This window comes from Lepidochelys kempii, chromosome 2 (genome assembly GCF_965140285.1).
Source record: "Lepidochelys kempii isolate rLepKem1 chromosome 2, rLepKem1.hap1, whole genome shotgun sequence".
In the NCBI taxonomy this organism is placed as follows: domain Eukaryota; kingdom Metazoa; phylum Chordata; order Testudines; family Cheloniidae; genus Lepidochelys; species Lepidochelys kempii.
This window is the reverse complement of record NC_136381.1, coordinates 112028902-112043523: the sequence shown is the minus strand read 5'-3', so window position 1 is coordinate 112043523 and position 14622 is coordinate 112028902. Positions and strand designations below refer to the sequence as shown.

Sequence of the window (14622 nt, the reverse complement as noted above, 5' to 3'; positions counted from 1 at the left end):
GCAGACAGAGAGTTGGCAGTAGCGTGGAATGAATTTTTCAGAACTCAGCACCTTACTGTTTTAAAGAACCTTCCACTCTTCGGATTGCTGACCATTCCTGTCGGGTGTTCAAAGGTTCTTCAGTGCATTGTACCAAAATCACGCCAAGTACTGTAAAGAGGAAGCAAATGCTTCTGGCAAATGCCCAAACAATGCCTGAGCGCACTATGGGCTTGATCTTTCTGTTTATATAAATGGGAGTTTTGCCCCAGGGCTGTAAGATGGAGCCTTACCCCAGAAGACAGACAGGCCAAGGCAATGTTTAAAAATATTGGGGCTAATCCTCCACTGGTATAAACTGGCATAGCTTCAGTGATGTACCAGAGCCTGTGCTTAATTTGTGCCAGGGCTGAGCCCTAGCACCTGTGGGCTTGGCAGTTCAGAGCCCCGGCACCTGTGGGCTTGCCACGTCAGTTATGAAAGTAAAAAAAATTGCTTGAGGCCCCAGCACCTCTTTCATTACAAATTAAGCACTGAACAGAGCTACCCTCATTGACTTCAGCTGAGGATCTGCCCCATTCCTACTTAGGACCGGAAGTGTGCACGGTGCATTACAGAACAGATAAATATTAGGCTTCTCTGCCAGGAGAGTTTACAATGTACCAGCCTTACTGCACTCCTTACTCAGATGAAAGCAGAATTAGAGTTATTCCAACAGGGCAGACTGCAGAAATACTTTATATAGTGTAAATGACTGGCACACAGGCAAACGGCCTGCATTGTCTTTCAAAGCAGATTTTCTTTTTTCCTCAGGAGGCAAAAAGAAAGAAGTTGAAGTCTGTGGGCTTAGGTCAGAGAAGAATTTGGTCTTGTGATTTTCACACTCATCCCTCCTGCCTCACTATCCCACCCTTTGCAGGCCCTGCTGTAGTGGAATGTCCCCAGATGTCATCTGATCTTTGTGTTCCTTCGAATAAGATGATTGTGCAACATGAGGCAAACATCATCTTTGGGGCAAGGCAGAGGGGCTTAGAATGTGCATTGTCCTGTGACTGCTGGGAATGGAATCTTGTGCTTTAAAGTCGTTAGAAAGCTTCATGTGTGTCCAAAATCCTAATGCCACTTCATAGTTAACTTGTTCAGAAAATGATCAAGCAGTAGTTGGTTATATAATATGTTAGGTTATAGTCAGAGAGTGCAACTCTGTGCATTTTGGACAATACCTTTTAAGGTTTGGGGTTGGGTGTTTTTTTTTTTTTTTTTTTTTTTACAACAAGGGGAGGTCAAGGATCATGAATTCAAATATGCTCAAGTTGTAACACCTCCAGAGAGCTACCACCACCTGGAGGAAAGCTTGCATATACTTGATCAAACTGGATTCTCCAGGGACCGACTCAGAAAGAGAGGCTATTTAATCAAAATAGTGAGGGAGATGCAGGTCTCCATCCTAGTGAGGTGATTCCTGATGAACCATGAGCCTAGAGGTGGTGCCCTTGTTGTACCACGGGTGGAAATACAGGTGCAGTTGTCCTGAACTGTGACAGAGTTCTCAAGGCAAAATTTTCAGTTTTGAGAGCATAAATCCATACTCAGGCACTTTAAGGGGCCTGATTTTCACAGTGGCTGAGGGATCCCCAGCAGCTTGAATGGAAGCTGCGGGGCTAACCACTTCTGTTGGTGCCTCAACACAGACTGACAGTTGGTATTTTCAAAGGAGCGCAAAGCACTCAACGCCCACTGAATTTCAATAGGTTTGGAGTAGCACTTCCCTCTGGCGTCTTTGAAAACCCTAAGCAAGCCCCTGCCTTTAGGCACCCAATATTATAAATGCTGAGGTTAGACTGGACATTTTAGAAACGGCACTCCGGACCAGATTTGGCTGTGGGCTAGAATTTGCGGTACCTCAGTGGAGTTAGTTTAGCTCTACGCCTATGGAATTGAAGGCAAAATCTGGCCCCATTTCTTTGATTTGCCTCTTCAGCACCACCATGTCCTCTCTCAGTGCTGTAGAAACAATAACCCCTATTTTTAAAAACTATTTTGAATCTACAGTCTCTGTGGCAGACCAAAAAACTCAACCAAACCAGACTAGCTAGTTAACTATATCCTCCTGGGGCCGTGGCCACCATTCTATAACCATGTGTACGAGGCATGGTATCTAAGCACCCTATACTGCTAATAGCCAGTGCAGCAGAGTATCAGGCTGCCTGGCTGAATTCCTAGGTTCGCTGCTAGCAGGAATCCCCCATACACAACTGTGTAACCTATCGCTTACAACACAGGAGCAGCAGCCTCTTATTGGCTGTTGAAACTTTCAGTTGCCTGAGAGAGTCAGAGAAGCTGGTTTCAGAGGAGCAGCCGTGTTAGTCTGTAGCGGCAAAAAGAACAGGAGGACTTGTGGCACCTTAGAGACTAACCAATTTATTTGAGCATAAGCTTTTGTGAGCTACAGCTCACTTTATCGGATGCATATCGGATGCAAAGCTTTCCTGTCCTCCTGTTCTTTTTAGAGAAGCTTGGGTAACACATTCCCTGAGCACTCTAAGCCTTCATAAATCAGGGGCTGGAAAAGAGGGAGTGTGCCTCTAACAGGATGGCAGCTTGTGCAGCATTTCTGGCAGGGGCTGAAAGCAACTAACCTTTATGTTTAAGTAGCTAAATAAAACCCCTTTCCTTCTGCACTGTTTATCCAAATGGGACACTGGAGTTCAATGGTGTTATCAATTTACTCCACTGTCAGAACCTTAGTGATGAATCTTGCCCCCAGTTACCACTCTCTCTCTCTCTCTCTCTCTCTCGTAACTGGGGGGTGGAATTTGGCCTTTCAGTTGCCACCCCGGCACACAACCTTCACCAGCATCGGTGGTGGCCTGTCACTAACTGAACTGAGCCTCCAAAGGTTTGCTCGGCTTGTTCGGGCGGTCTGTTCCATTGTGAAATGGTCATTAATGACACGCTGTGCTGAACAATGTAATGGTTTAGACCTACCGCTGTGTACATGCTCCAGTCACTGACATAAAAAAGAGGGCGAAAGTGGCGTTTGTAATTGCAGCTCAGATGAAAGGCTGTCAGTGCTTGTGTGTAACTGGCAGCTGCCATTTTTAAATTATAAGATAATTGCTAGTAACATCCACTCAGACTGTTAGTTCCAGATGCTTTGATGCCAAGCGACATCATGGAAAAAAAAATTAACAGCCTCTTGGGACTGAGTGAATTACATACAACTCATGCAGGCATGCAGACTGCCTTGTGCAACGTTTCAGCTTGTCCTAAACAGGGCCATTCTCTTGTGCAACATTTTAGCTGCAAAGAAACATTTGAGCTGAAAAGAAAAAGACTCCCCACTGCTCTTTGGCTGTTAGGGCTTCCTAGACATTGGGTCGGGGGACAAGTAGGGACTGCCTGATTCCCCTCACCCAACAGGTTGGGGAGGTGGACTGGAGCACAAGTAGGGGAGATTATATTACACTCAGCAACGTCCAATTACTCCACCCCTGCCCAGGAGCAGAGCCACAATTCTTCTCCAGGGCTCCTTCTGGGGAAGCACAGGTGTGTGCTGCCCCATATCCAAGACACTGAGCAAAGGCTTAATCTAGCTTATGGTTTCTCAACTGAGGGGTTGCAACCACCCTGCCCTTCCCATACCGCTAAACGGAGGGGAGCTGCAGGCTATGCCACTTGTGTATTTTTATTTTTTGCAGGATTAACCCTTTAGTGGGGACTAAATCGCACTGCACGATTTCTCTTAGCTCTTTCTCTCCCCCCCTTCCCACCCCAATCCTTTGTCCTAAAGATGTCTTTTTACTCCTCCCCAAAAGCTTTCCTTAGGAACTGGAGTAGATGCAGCTGTGTTCAGTATTTGGCCCAGATTATTGGACCAATAAGTGGGGCAGCTCTGTCTCCTTGATGGGTCTGATTTCAGCCAGAACAGAAGGCAGAAGTGCCATGACCATGTCTGTGCTCAGGTCTCCCTTGATGGTTGCACTTCGCCTGCCACTAACTTTTTTGATCTCCATTATTACAGGCATTTTGTTGCAACCCAATACACAATACGGAATACATGGGAAATTTAGGCCAACGCTGCTAGACTTAAATGTCTTAGGGAGAAGTTACCTGCCTTCTGTAAGTACTATGTATGTCTATAGGGTACTTTCTACATCTTTAAAAACAGTTAATAATAAGCAGCAGCTCTGAAGACAGATACAAGCTGCTAAATTTAGGCTTGGATCAAAGTTTGGGAGGCGTTTGCATCCTGGGTTGGGGCTTGGCCTGCTGCAAAATTAGGGGCTGTGCCAGACTGGGGATATGTCTGTGAACTCCATTTTGCTTTGTCAATCCCATTTTGTCCATTATAACCTTCCTTCTGGAGTGTGACCTTCATGTTGTATTGTGAATTCCTTTGTGGATCAGAGTATCCATTTTATGGTAGGGGCTGGCTGGACTCCTCATGGAAAGACTATGTATGAGGAGGTATGACAGCGCCATCAACACTGAATGAATATCCTCTACTGGAATAATGGGTTTTCTACTGGTATGGTCATTGACTATGAATAACTCTCTACCCAGAAGCCAACTGGCGGAAGGAGGGGCCTGGAACCCACAACTCCCTCAGTTAAATGCACAAGAACAAAATGTGGACTAAGATAAAAGAGGGGTGATTCTCTAAGGACGCTCATAAAACGCAGGACACAGAGCAGGGCTGATATCAGGGTGAAAAGGTTGTTGTTGTTTTCCATAGATCTGTAACTCTCCAGTGCTTTCAAGAGTAAAGTGTCTGTGATTAAAAAAATCCTTTAAGACTGTGTTCCTTCCCTTCCTGTCATGTTGTCCCTGAAGACACCAGAACTCCCACAGCCAGGTGGATTCTGGGGGGATGTCAGTAAGCAACATGGGGCTCAGACAGCTGGACTGCCAGGTCCCACTGCCCAAGAAGGGTGTCAGACAAGGAATTTGCACCTCTGTTCGTGTGCCTGAGACATCCAGCTTTAGGAACAGTGCCCAGTCACTTCCTAGTCCCAGAGATCTTGGAAGCATATAGGCCCAGGAGTTGGGTCTGTATACAACAGCCTGGTGCTCATCCAGAAGAGGGAACAGGCCCTGCTTGTAACAGGAGCCAGTTGCAAAATGCAGACCCAGAAGCAGGTTTGGTGGTGGTTCCAGCCCATAGTAAAATCTGAGTATAACTTGTACCTGTATTCAGCAACTCCTCCTACGTGCTTCTTCATGGCTGTATCAGAACTCATCCCGTAGAACAGTTTCATCTTCTTGCCATTTTTTTCTAGAACCTCTCCAGCACATTGATCGTGGCCTGCAAACATTCCTCCAAGCATGACAAAATCAGCACCAGCTCCTGTGATCAGCAGAGAACGTGAGATGAGAAGGATGGGGGTGGAGGCGAGAGAGGGAGAGAGCACAATAAAAAACAAAGCAAAAACAGTCATGCAGCCGAAAATGATAGCCAGCCCTGTCTTGAATGCTTCAGAGCAGGGAAACCTTAACTGTAACAGACACAACCGAGTTAAAAGACATCCTTTACCAGCGGGACCTATACACACTGATGTCGTATTCCCTTGATATTTCAAACAAGGAGCATCTGATCTGGCTGTGATACTGAACACCACAGAAAGTGCTCTTTTTCGCTTCCATGTTCTTGCTTTCAAATTCAGTTTAGTGCTTTTAACTCGCATTACAATCCAAACACACGGAGAAGATGTCAGTCAGCTGCACAGCTCCCCAAATCCTCTCCAATCAGGTCATATACATGAGTGGGAATACATGTTTGGGAGTACACGGAAGAGGAACGTTCACCTTTATTTACTTTGTAGGTGGATTTTTGAAGTGAAAGATATGATGGCTCTGAAGTTTTTCTGCCCGCTTTCCCCCCCCCGCCCAGCAATGCAGTCATACAGTGCAGTGAGGGGTAAACCGCAATGGGTATGAGGTGAGTTTGTGTTTGGTTCAGATTACTAACATTGTAAAAAGAAAAGGAGTACTTGTGGCACCTTAGAGACTAACCAATTTATTTGAACATAAGCTTTCGTGAGCTACAGCTCACTTCATCGGATGTAGCTCATGAAAGCTTATGCTCAAATAAATTGGTTAGTCTCTAAGATACCAAAAGTACTCCTTTTCTTTTTGCAAATACAGACTAAGACGGCTGCTACTCTGAAACCTAACATTGTAAACTAGCCGGGGCATGGCTCATTTTCTTTCTCGTGTGTATGAAAGGCACATAGCACACTGGGGTTCTAGTCCGTCACCGGACCTCCTCAGCGCCAGGGTTATACAAAATATAATAATAAACACCCGAATATCTGGATGCTTATCCAACACCTACGCCTCCCTTGGGTTTGCAGATCATGAGGCCATTGTAGTTAACAGAAGTAGGATGAGGCTTTTGGAATCTGAATAGATTCTCTCAAGAGATTGGCCAGTTTTCCCATCTGTGCTGGAGTTATACCTTGAACAGCCTCCCCTAGGATATTTCAGGGCTTCCAGTCTTGGTTGGAACCAGGACATGCAGAATTCCAAGAAAATGAAAACTCATTTTTAAAACAGAAGCAACTGTTTTTGAACCAGGTAAAAAGGTTCAGATCTTGCTGTTTTTAGAGCCTGTTGTGATCCACCCCTGAAACAAAACACTTCAGTGGTCCAAGATGACTGTTTTGTCTATAAAAAGAAAAGGAGTACTTGTGGCACCTTAGAGACTAACCAATTTATTTGAGCATAAGCTTTCGTGAGCTACAGCTCACTTCATCGGATGCATACCGTGGAAACTGCAGCAGACTTTATATATACACAGAGAATATGAATATATATACACAGAGAATATTCTCTGTGTATATATAAAGTCTGCTGCAGTTTCCACGGTATGCATCCGATGAAGTGAGCTGTAGCTCACGAAAGCTTATGCTCAAATAAATTGGTTAGTCTCTAAGGTGCCACAAGTACTCCTTTTTTTTTTTGCGAATACAGACTAACACGGCTGTTACTCTGAAACCTGTTTTGTCTATGTGGAACTGAGTTACTGGTATAGACAGCACTGTCCTCCACTGCCCAGCTCCTTTACACGGCCCACAAATAACTGGCATTTATGCAGAACCTGATCTCACAGAGATGGGCCAGAACTAAAATGCAACATCTAAACACTTCCAAATGTTGGGAAAGTTCAAATCTAGATACAACCTTTATGACTGGCTCCCATCTCTGTTGAGCCAAACCAAAATATTGCCAACTCCCCCCCCACCCCAAAAAAAAAACACTTGGGAAAATCTGGATCCTTATCTGATCTTCACCGCTCCTCTATCTGTATCATAGGATGAACCAAAACCGTAGAGACAAATTTGAATATGGGAATATTTTTATCTGGAATCACATCCAAAATATGGAGTCTGGGTTCATTTCTAATAGCCCTAGCAAAGTTGAGTCCAGCTACAGGGCAACTCTATCACAGAACCCATCTGCCCTGGTATATAACTCTTGCTCCATCTGCCCCATTGGTTATTTGATGAGAACAATATGTTCATGTTAAAAGGTATTTTAAAAAAATATCTTTGTGCCAAATCACTGTAGCATATGTAATATTTATAGACAGGCACCCATTCAGGGTCTCCTGTCACTCCAGCTCACTGACAGGCTGTTTCAGATGGCTGTGAGATTCAAAGGCCCAGTTAGAAACTAATCTGATACTTTTCCTAAACTACCAAAACCAGGATTAGTGCCCACCTTCATCACAGTCATTCTAGATCACTTGTGGGGAGCTTCTCTTTCCTCAGCATAACCGTATACCATCTTTAAAGCAATGGCACTGTGAGAATTGTACTACTTATCACCATGGCTGGATTAAAATTACGTGGAGGCCTAGATTCAGTCCATCCAAAGGGACCCCAAAACAAAACAAAGGCTGCCTTGACAAAGTGCTTTTGGTGCTCCTGGGTCTCTGCCCTGCCATTGCTGCCACCTAGTCCTCACCCTCTCTCTGGTGATGGCTTCTCCACCCCATCAATCCACTCCATCAAACTTTCTGGGGCCATGGTCCTCTCACATCAAAACCAAATTTCAAAACTGCAGCATTTCTAAGGCTCTACCAAAATTCATGGACGTGACAAACATGTCACGGACCATTAAATCAATAGCTAGATTTCACAGGGGAGGTCTAGAGGGGAGGTGGAAGGGCAGGGCAGGGCAGGGAGTGCCCTAGCCAGGGGGCTCCTACCACACTCCAGCTGCTAGTCCTGCTCAGGCCAGGGAGGGACAGGACTTCCTCTTCCCCTGCACAGACCCACCTCCACGAACTTCCCCCAGCTGCAGGAAGCTTCAGAGCCCAGCTTCACCTCTGTGAACCTCCTCCGGCTGCGACTCCCCCCCACCCAACCCCCTTTTGGGTCAGGACCCCCACCATTACAACACTGTGAAATTTCAGAAGTACACATCTGAAAACGTGAAATTGACTAATTAAAAAAAACCCTGGCCATGAAATTGACCAAAATGGACCATGAATTTGGTAGGGCCCTGAGCATTTCCCAGAAAACAGCAATTCCGGTTCCCCCACAGCTCTAATTTAAAACAAAACAAAACACTTGAATCACTTGGGGGGGGCGGGGGGAATGGGTTTGAATTACTGGTATAAAAATGTACCACTTTTGCTTACCCCAGCATAGTTTGCCAAGGTTCCTGTCAGGGATGGGCAGGGTTTCTGCAAACCCAGCCCAGAACTTGACCTCATACCCTCCAGAACATTGAACTAAACTAACTGAAATACACGTTCTTACCATGCACCAGCTCCAACCACAAGAAGTCCTTTTAACATTGTTTTTCCCCAAGTGTTTTTGCTTCAGTACTTTCTGCTTCACTTTTGTGTTGCTATTGAGGACCAGGGGTTTTCAGAACACTCTTCCCCTTTTGTGCGGAGGTGGGGGCTATGTTTGTTTGGCTTGCTCACACGCCGTAGTGACCAGAGGTGCTGGTGATGGATTGCAAACCGGGCTTTTTGCTCGCTCACGATCACACACAGCTGGAGTCTTTGTTTTCCATGGACAATGTTTCCATTCAAAAGCTCATTTGTCAGGAAAGGGAAAGTGCAACAACACAGTAAGTACTTTTCATAAGGATCCTCAGTGAGCATTATCAGGCTCCACAGATACGCAGCACGACAGACTGCAAAGAAATCACTGCAAGGTCTGTCTCATAAATCCTCTATGCAGAGCAGATGTTTTCTGCTCTCATAGTTTCATTTACCCTCTCTATGCTAATGACTCCAAAACAGCTACTTCATCCCGTCTCTACTCTCATAACTCATCCCATCACTACCCCTCGGCAGGAAGGCTGTGTTGTGCTTTGGACACTGGACTGGGATACAGGAGCCCTGCGTTCTGTTCCTAGCTGAGCCACAGGCTTCCTGTGTGATCGTGGCCAAGTCATTTAATTGCTCCACGCCTCAGTTTCCACCTCTGTCAAAAGGGATGATACTTCCCTACCTCACGAGAAGGTTCATGGAAGCCACTCATGTTTGTGAGGCACTCAGCTAGTGCAGTGATGAAAACAGGTGTTAAAACAGACTGAATTCCTTGTTCTCAACCTTCCTCTCCACCTCAAATCCTTTCCCCTCCTTTTTCACCACCCCCGAACTTTTCACTCTCAACTCAGGCACCCTGGTCCAAAACCTCAGCGTCATCTTTGACTTCTCCCTCTCATTGTGTGCTCACATCTGACTATAACTTGATCCTGTCAGTTCTCCTGAAACATCGAGACACTCCAGCTCTTCTTCTGCACCCTTCGCACAAAAGCACCAGCTGTGCCCGGCTGGTCACTTCCCACATCCCATTGTAACCTATACTCCCTCCCCTTGCTTCCCCCAGTCTAACCAAATGGCTGCTGCAAGAGGCATTTTCCAATCACATCACTGCACTCTCAGAAACCATTCACTGGCAGACATGGGCAGCGAATGACCCCGCCCTTCAGGGAGGCTAGCCTCCAGGGCCCGCCCCTTCCACCCGAGGCTCCGCCCTCAACCATCAGGGCCCTGATCCTCCCCCACTCACACCTGGAGCCCTGAGGGGCCCCCCATGGCCAGAGGCGCTCCAGCCCACCTGCCTCAGCCACTTCATGCCAGTGCCCAGCCTGAGCACTGTCCCTGGGCTGTCGGTTGGCTCAAGCACCAGCCTGACTCCTGGGCCGCCAGCTGGCCTAAGCTGCACCAGGCTGCCAGTGCAACCTTCAGGCACCAAGCTCCAGGTGGCCGGGTGGAGCTGAGCCCCTGCCAGCTTCAGGGGAGAGGGGGAATGAGGGCGGGGCCTCAGGGTGGACCATGGGCGGGGCCACGGCCTGGGTTAGGGGAGGTTTAGCTTCCCCTGGCCTACGATACCTGCCACCCATGCTGGCAAACCCTCACCTTTTGCCTTTTAGTCTGCTTGTCCTTACCCTCAAGGCTCTGCACAGCGCTGCACCTCCATTCTAATTTCTTCCTATTGCCTCGCTGGCTGCCTCCTAAATGCCCCTTTGCCGCCTCCTGTCACACTCACCTTTTTTGCTTCCTTCCATGCTCCCCTTTACGCTTGGAGCTTCTTTCCTGGCACTATGCACAGAACAACCAGCCTGGCTGTTCTTTCAGATGCCCATTCCAACGGCTCCTTTTCACAATGTCTTTCAACAATAACCACTGGTCATCCAGACTGGTCATCCAGTCTGGTGTGCATCTGGGCTGTTATGTTTGTCTACCTTGGGGCCCAATCCTGCATTCAAATCTACTAGCATGGGCCCCTGGCCCTACGTGGGCTCTCAATCATCAATCTATTAACGATAAGGAGATCGCCCTAATCTGTGTCAACTCTCAGAACAACTCAGCCCTAATTGTTCGGCCATTTTGTCCAGCCTGCTGCCAGTGCAGGATTGTTGCCTAATCTCAAGTGTTTCTCAACCCTCCCCCTCTCCAAGAAGCAATCTGGGGTCTCACTCAAGAGGGCTCTAATGCCCCAATGCATATCCTGACTAGCCAGTTGCCATGCCCACATCTGCACTTCCACAGGTTTCAGAGAGCAAATTTCTGCTCAGGGCAGCCCAAAGAGACCATTCGGACTCACAGCGAACATTACAAAGACAAACAGTTAAACGTTTTGAAGTAGTTTCCTGTTGTTCTAATTTCTGGAAAGATTCCCACTGAAATAAGAGTTTTTCCACTGGCCAGGTCTCTTCCCCTCCAGCTTGGAATGCAATGAGGTCATAGTCCTCAGCTTGTAATGTCCTTAACAACAACCAGGGCAGGAGACTGAGCAGGATCAGGCTGAAGAGAGATTGGCAGAACAAAGAACGAACTGCACCGGGGGTAACTGTCGAACAACTGACAGTAAAATGCCACATGGGAAATTCTAACCAATCCAATCATTGAGCGGGGCGACTTAGCCCTATGGGGTATATCTATACAACCTACAGGAGTGAGTCTCCCAGGCCAGGTTGACAGACAGATCCCCCTCCCCCAGGCTTCGGAGCCTGACCTCCAGGCTGAGCTGCAGCTTCCAAATTCTGTCTACACAGCTATTTTAAGCCCTATGCAGGCTCGGAGTCTTGCTCCTGCTGGTTGCGTAGACATAGTAACAGTGGCCCCAGGTTCAGCCCAACTTTGGACTGTCCAAAGCCAGCACCAGCTGCCACCATTCAACCATGTCAGAATTACACAATTCTAACAGGTATCAGAGGGGAAGCCGTGTTAGTCTGGATCTGTAAAAGCAGCAAAGAGACCTGTGGCACCTTATAGACTGGTTAGGTCCTGTGATGGTGTCGGTAGTGTAGATATGGGGGCAGAGTTGGCATCGAGGTTTGTTGCATGGATTGGTTCCTGAGTTAGAATTACTATGCTGCGGTGTGTAGTTGCTGGTGAGAATATGCTTCAGGTTGGCGGGTTGTCTGTGGGCGAGGACTGGCCTGCCTCCCAAGGCCTGTGAAAGTGAGGGATCATTGTCCAGGATGGGTTGTAGATCACTGATGATGCGTTGGAGAGGTTTTAGCTGAGGACTGTATGTGATGGCCAGTGGAGTTCTGTTGGTTTCTTTCTTGGGCTTGTCTTGCAGCAGGAGGCTTCTGGGTACACGTCCGCCAACCTGAAGCATATTCTCACCAACCAATCCATGCAACAAACCTCGATGCCAACTCTGCCCACATATCTACACCAGCGACACCATCACAGGACCTAACCAGATCAGCCACACCATCACCGGTTCATTCACCTGCACGTCCACCAATGTAAAAGATGCCATCATGTGCCAACAATGCCCCTCTGTTATGTACATTGGCCAAACTGGACAGTCCCTACGTAAAAGGATAAATGGACACAAATCAGATCTTAGGAATGGCAATATACAAAAACCTGAAGGAGAACACTTCAACCTCCCTGGACACACAACAGCAGATTGAATGGTAGCCATCCTGCAGCAAAAAAATTTCAGGACCAGACTTCAAAGAGAAACTGCTGAGCTTCAGTTCATTTGCAAATTTGACATCATCAGCTCAGGATTAAACAAAGACTGTGAATGGCTAGCCAACCACAAAAGCAGTTTCTCCTCCCTTGGTGTTCACACCTCAACTGCTAGAAGAGGGCCTCATCCTCCCTGACTGAACTAACCTCGTTATCCCTAGCCTGATTCTTGCTTGCATATTTATACCTGTCTCTGGAAATTTCCACTATATGCATCTGACGAAGTGAGTATTCACCCACGAAAGCTTATGCTCCAATACGTCTGTTAGTCTATAAGGTGCCACAGGACTCTTTGCCGCTTTTACAATTCTAACAGCGCTCCACATCCCTAGGTCATGTCACTCATGATGTGATCTAAGAGTCCTGTGATAGTTCCGAGGATTCCAAGCAGCAAGTCGATAGTACCCAGCTGGCAGCAATCAGCTAGAGTGCTGGCCTGGCCGCTCACTCCAGAACAGAGGTTTCCTGACTATGGGTCCCAGATCACAAGGATCCTGCTTTAATTCTCCCTTTATCATCTGGCCTATTCTAAAGATAGGAGCTATATGCAATCCTCGGAGCTGAAGCTGGATTTCAACTCTCCCAGCACTCACACAAAGTTTGGGTTGGTGCAGATCTGAGGTTTTGGTTTAGGCCTCTGATTTCTACCCTTTGAAAATTTCCTGCCAGGTAAATATAAGAACATAAGAATGGCCATACTGGGTCAGACCAATGGTCCATCTAGCCCAGTATCCCCTCTTCCACCAGTGGCCAAATCCAGGTGCTTCAAAGGAAATGAAGAAAACAGGCAATCAACAAGTGTTCCGTCCCCTGCTGTCCACTCACAGCTTCTTGGCAGTCAGAGGTTTAGGGATACCCAGAGCCCGGGGGTCACATCCCTGACCATCAGTGGCTATTAGCCAAGAAGGACCTATCCTCCACGAACTTATCTAAATCTTTTTTTGAACCCCCATTATAGTTTTGGCCATAGCAACAAGTTCCATAGGTTGACTGTGTGTTGTGTGAAGAAGTACTTTTTCGTTTGTTTTAAACCTGCTGCCTATTAATTTCATCAGGTGCCCCCTGGTTCTTGTGTTATGTGAAGGGGTAAATAATACTTCCTTAGTCACTTTCTCCACACCAGTCATGATTTTATAGATCTCTATCAGATCCCCTCTTAGTCGTCTCTTTTTCAACCTGAACAGTTCCAGTCTTTACAATCTCTCCTGATAAGGCAGCTGTTCCATACCCTTAATCATTTTTGTTGCCCTTCTCTGTACCTTTTCCAATTCTAATGTACCTTTTTGGAGATATATGCTGTATCACAATGCCGTGCCGTGACACTGGCATCACAACATGCTAGCGTAACAATGACACTGTGTTGTCCTGTTGCACCCTGGCACTGCCATGTTGTAACACCCCCAAAGGTATTCCAGGGTGTCTTTATGCCCTTCCATCCCAGTGTGGGGATGCGCTCAGCCCCATCAAAATCAGGACTGCCCAGCTTAAACATGAACCAACGTCAACCTTACTGCTAGGACTGACAGACCCCAGCTGTAATTTCTGTGAACAACAGAAAACACGTAAGGCAGATTCTGCTCACAGTCACACCAGCGTAAAGTTGGAGTAACTCCACCGAAGCCACTGATATCACTGAGAACAAACTCTCTCTCTTAATAATTAACTGGGATATACTGAAAGCTTGCTCAGCCCCAGCGGCTTAGTAAAAATAAAATCCCCACTCTTCAGCTGTGCGACTGACTCCGTACAATTTACCCCAGACATCAAGTTTGCCTGCAATCGTTGTTTTGCTGCATACGCATTGTACCTTCACTTGTCAGCCTGGTCTCAACAGTGAGCAGCTGAGCAGAACAGAGGGTCAGGACGAACTGCATGTGTCTTACGCATGGCGTGGCCACGAACCGAAACAAAACAAAGCCTAATGTCAGGCCTCCCAGATTTGGCAACGTCCCAGTGAAGTAATAGTGAAAGCTAGTTGGAGGTAACCTTTATCTTTCAGCTACTGTCTCTGCAGGTCATAAAACTCCCATCTCAGTCACCCCAATGTTTCTAAATAAGATGTTGATCTGTGCATTTTTTTGGTCTGTATAATTTGAACTGTATAAATTAGATATAGGGTCAAATTCATAGTTTGTGTATTAACTTTAGTGGGGTTACCCCAGGGATGAAGATAGCCT

General features: G+C 46.8%; 1 protein-coding gene across 7 annotated transcripts in view; it reads right to left on the bottom strand.

Moving 5' to 3' along the window:
• Window positions 1-14622, bottom strand: part of GMPR (guanosine monophosphate reductase) — a 73414-nt gene that overhangs the window by 9831 nt on the left and 48961 nt on the right. For 6 of the 7 annotated variants that reach the window (XM_073331981.2, XM_073331984.2, XM_073331985.2 and 3 more), the window contains one exon: window positions 5170-5329. In XM_073331981.2, coding sequence (XP_073188082.1) covers window positions 5170-5329 — 160 coding nt within the window. Of the gene's footprint in view, window positions 1-7; window positions 151-5169; window positions 5330-14622 lie in introns of those variants that run through there. The other variant, XM_073331987.2, reaches the window with a different exon arrangement.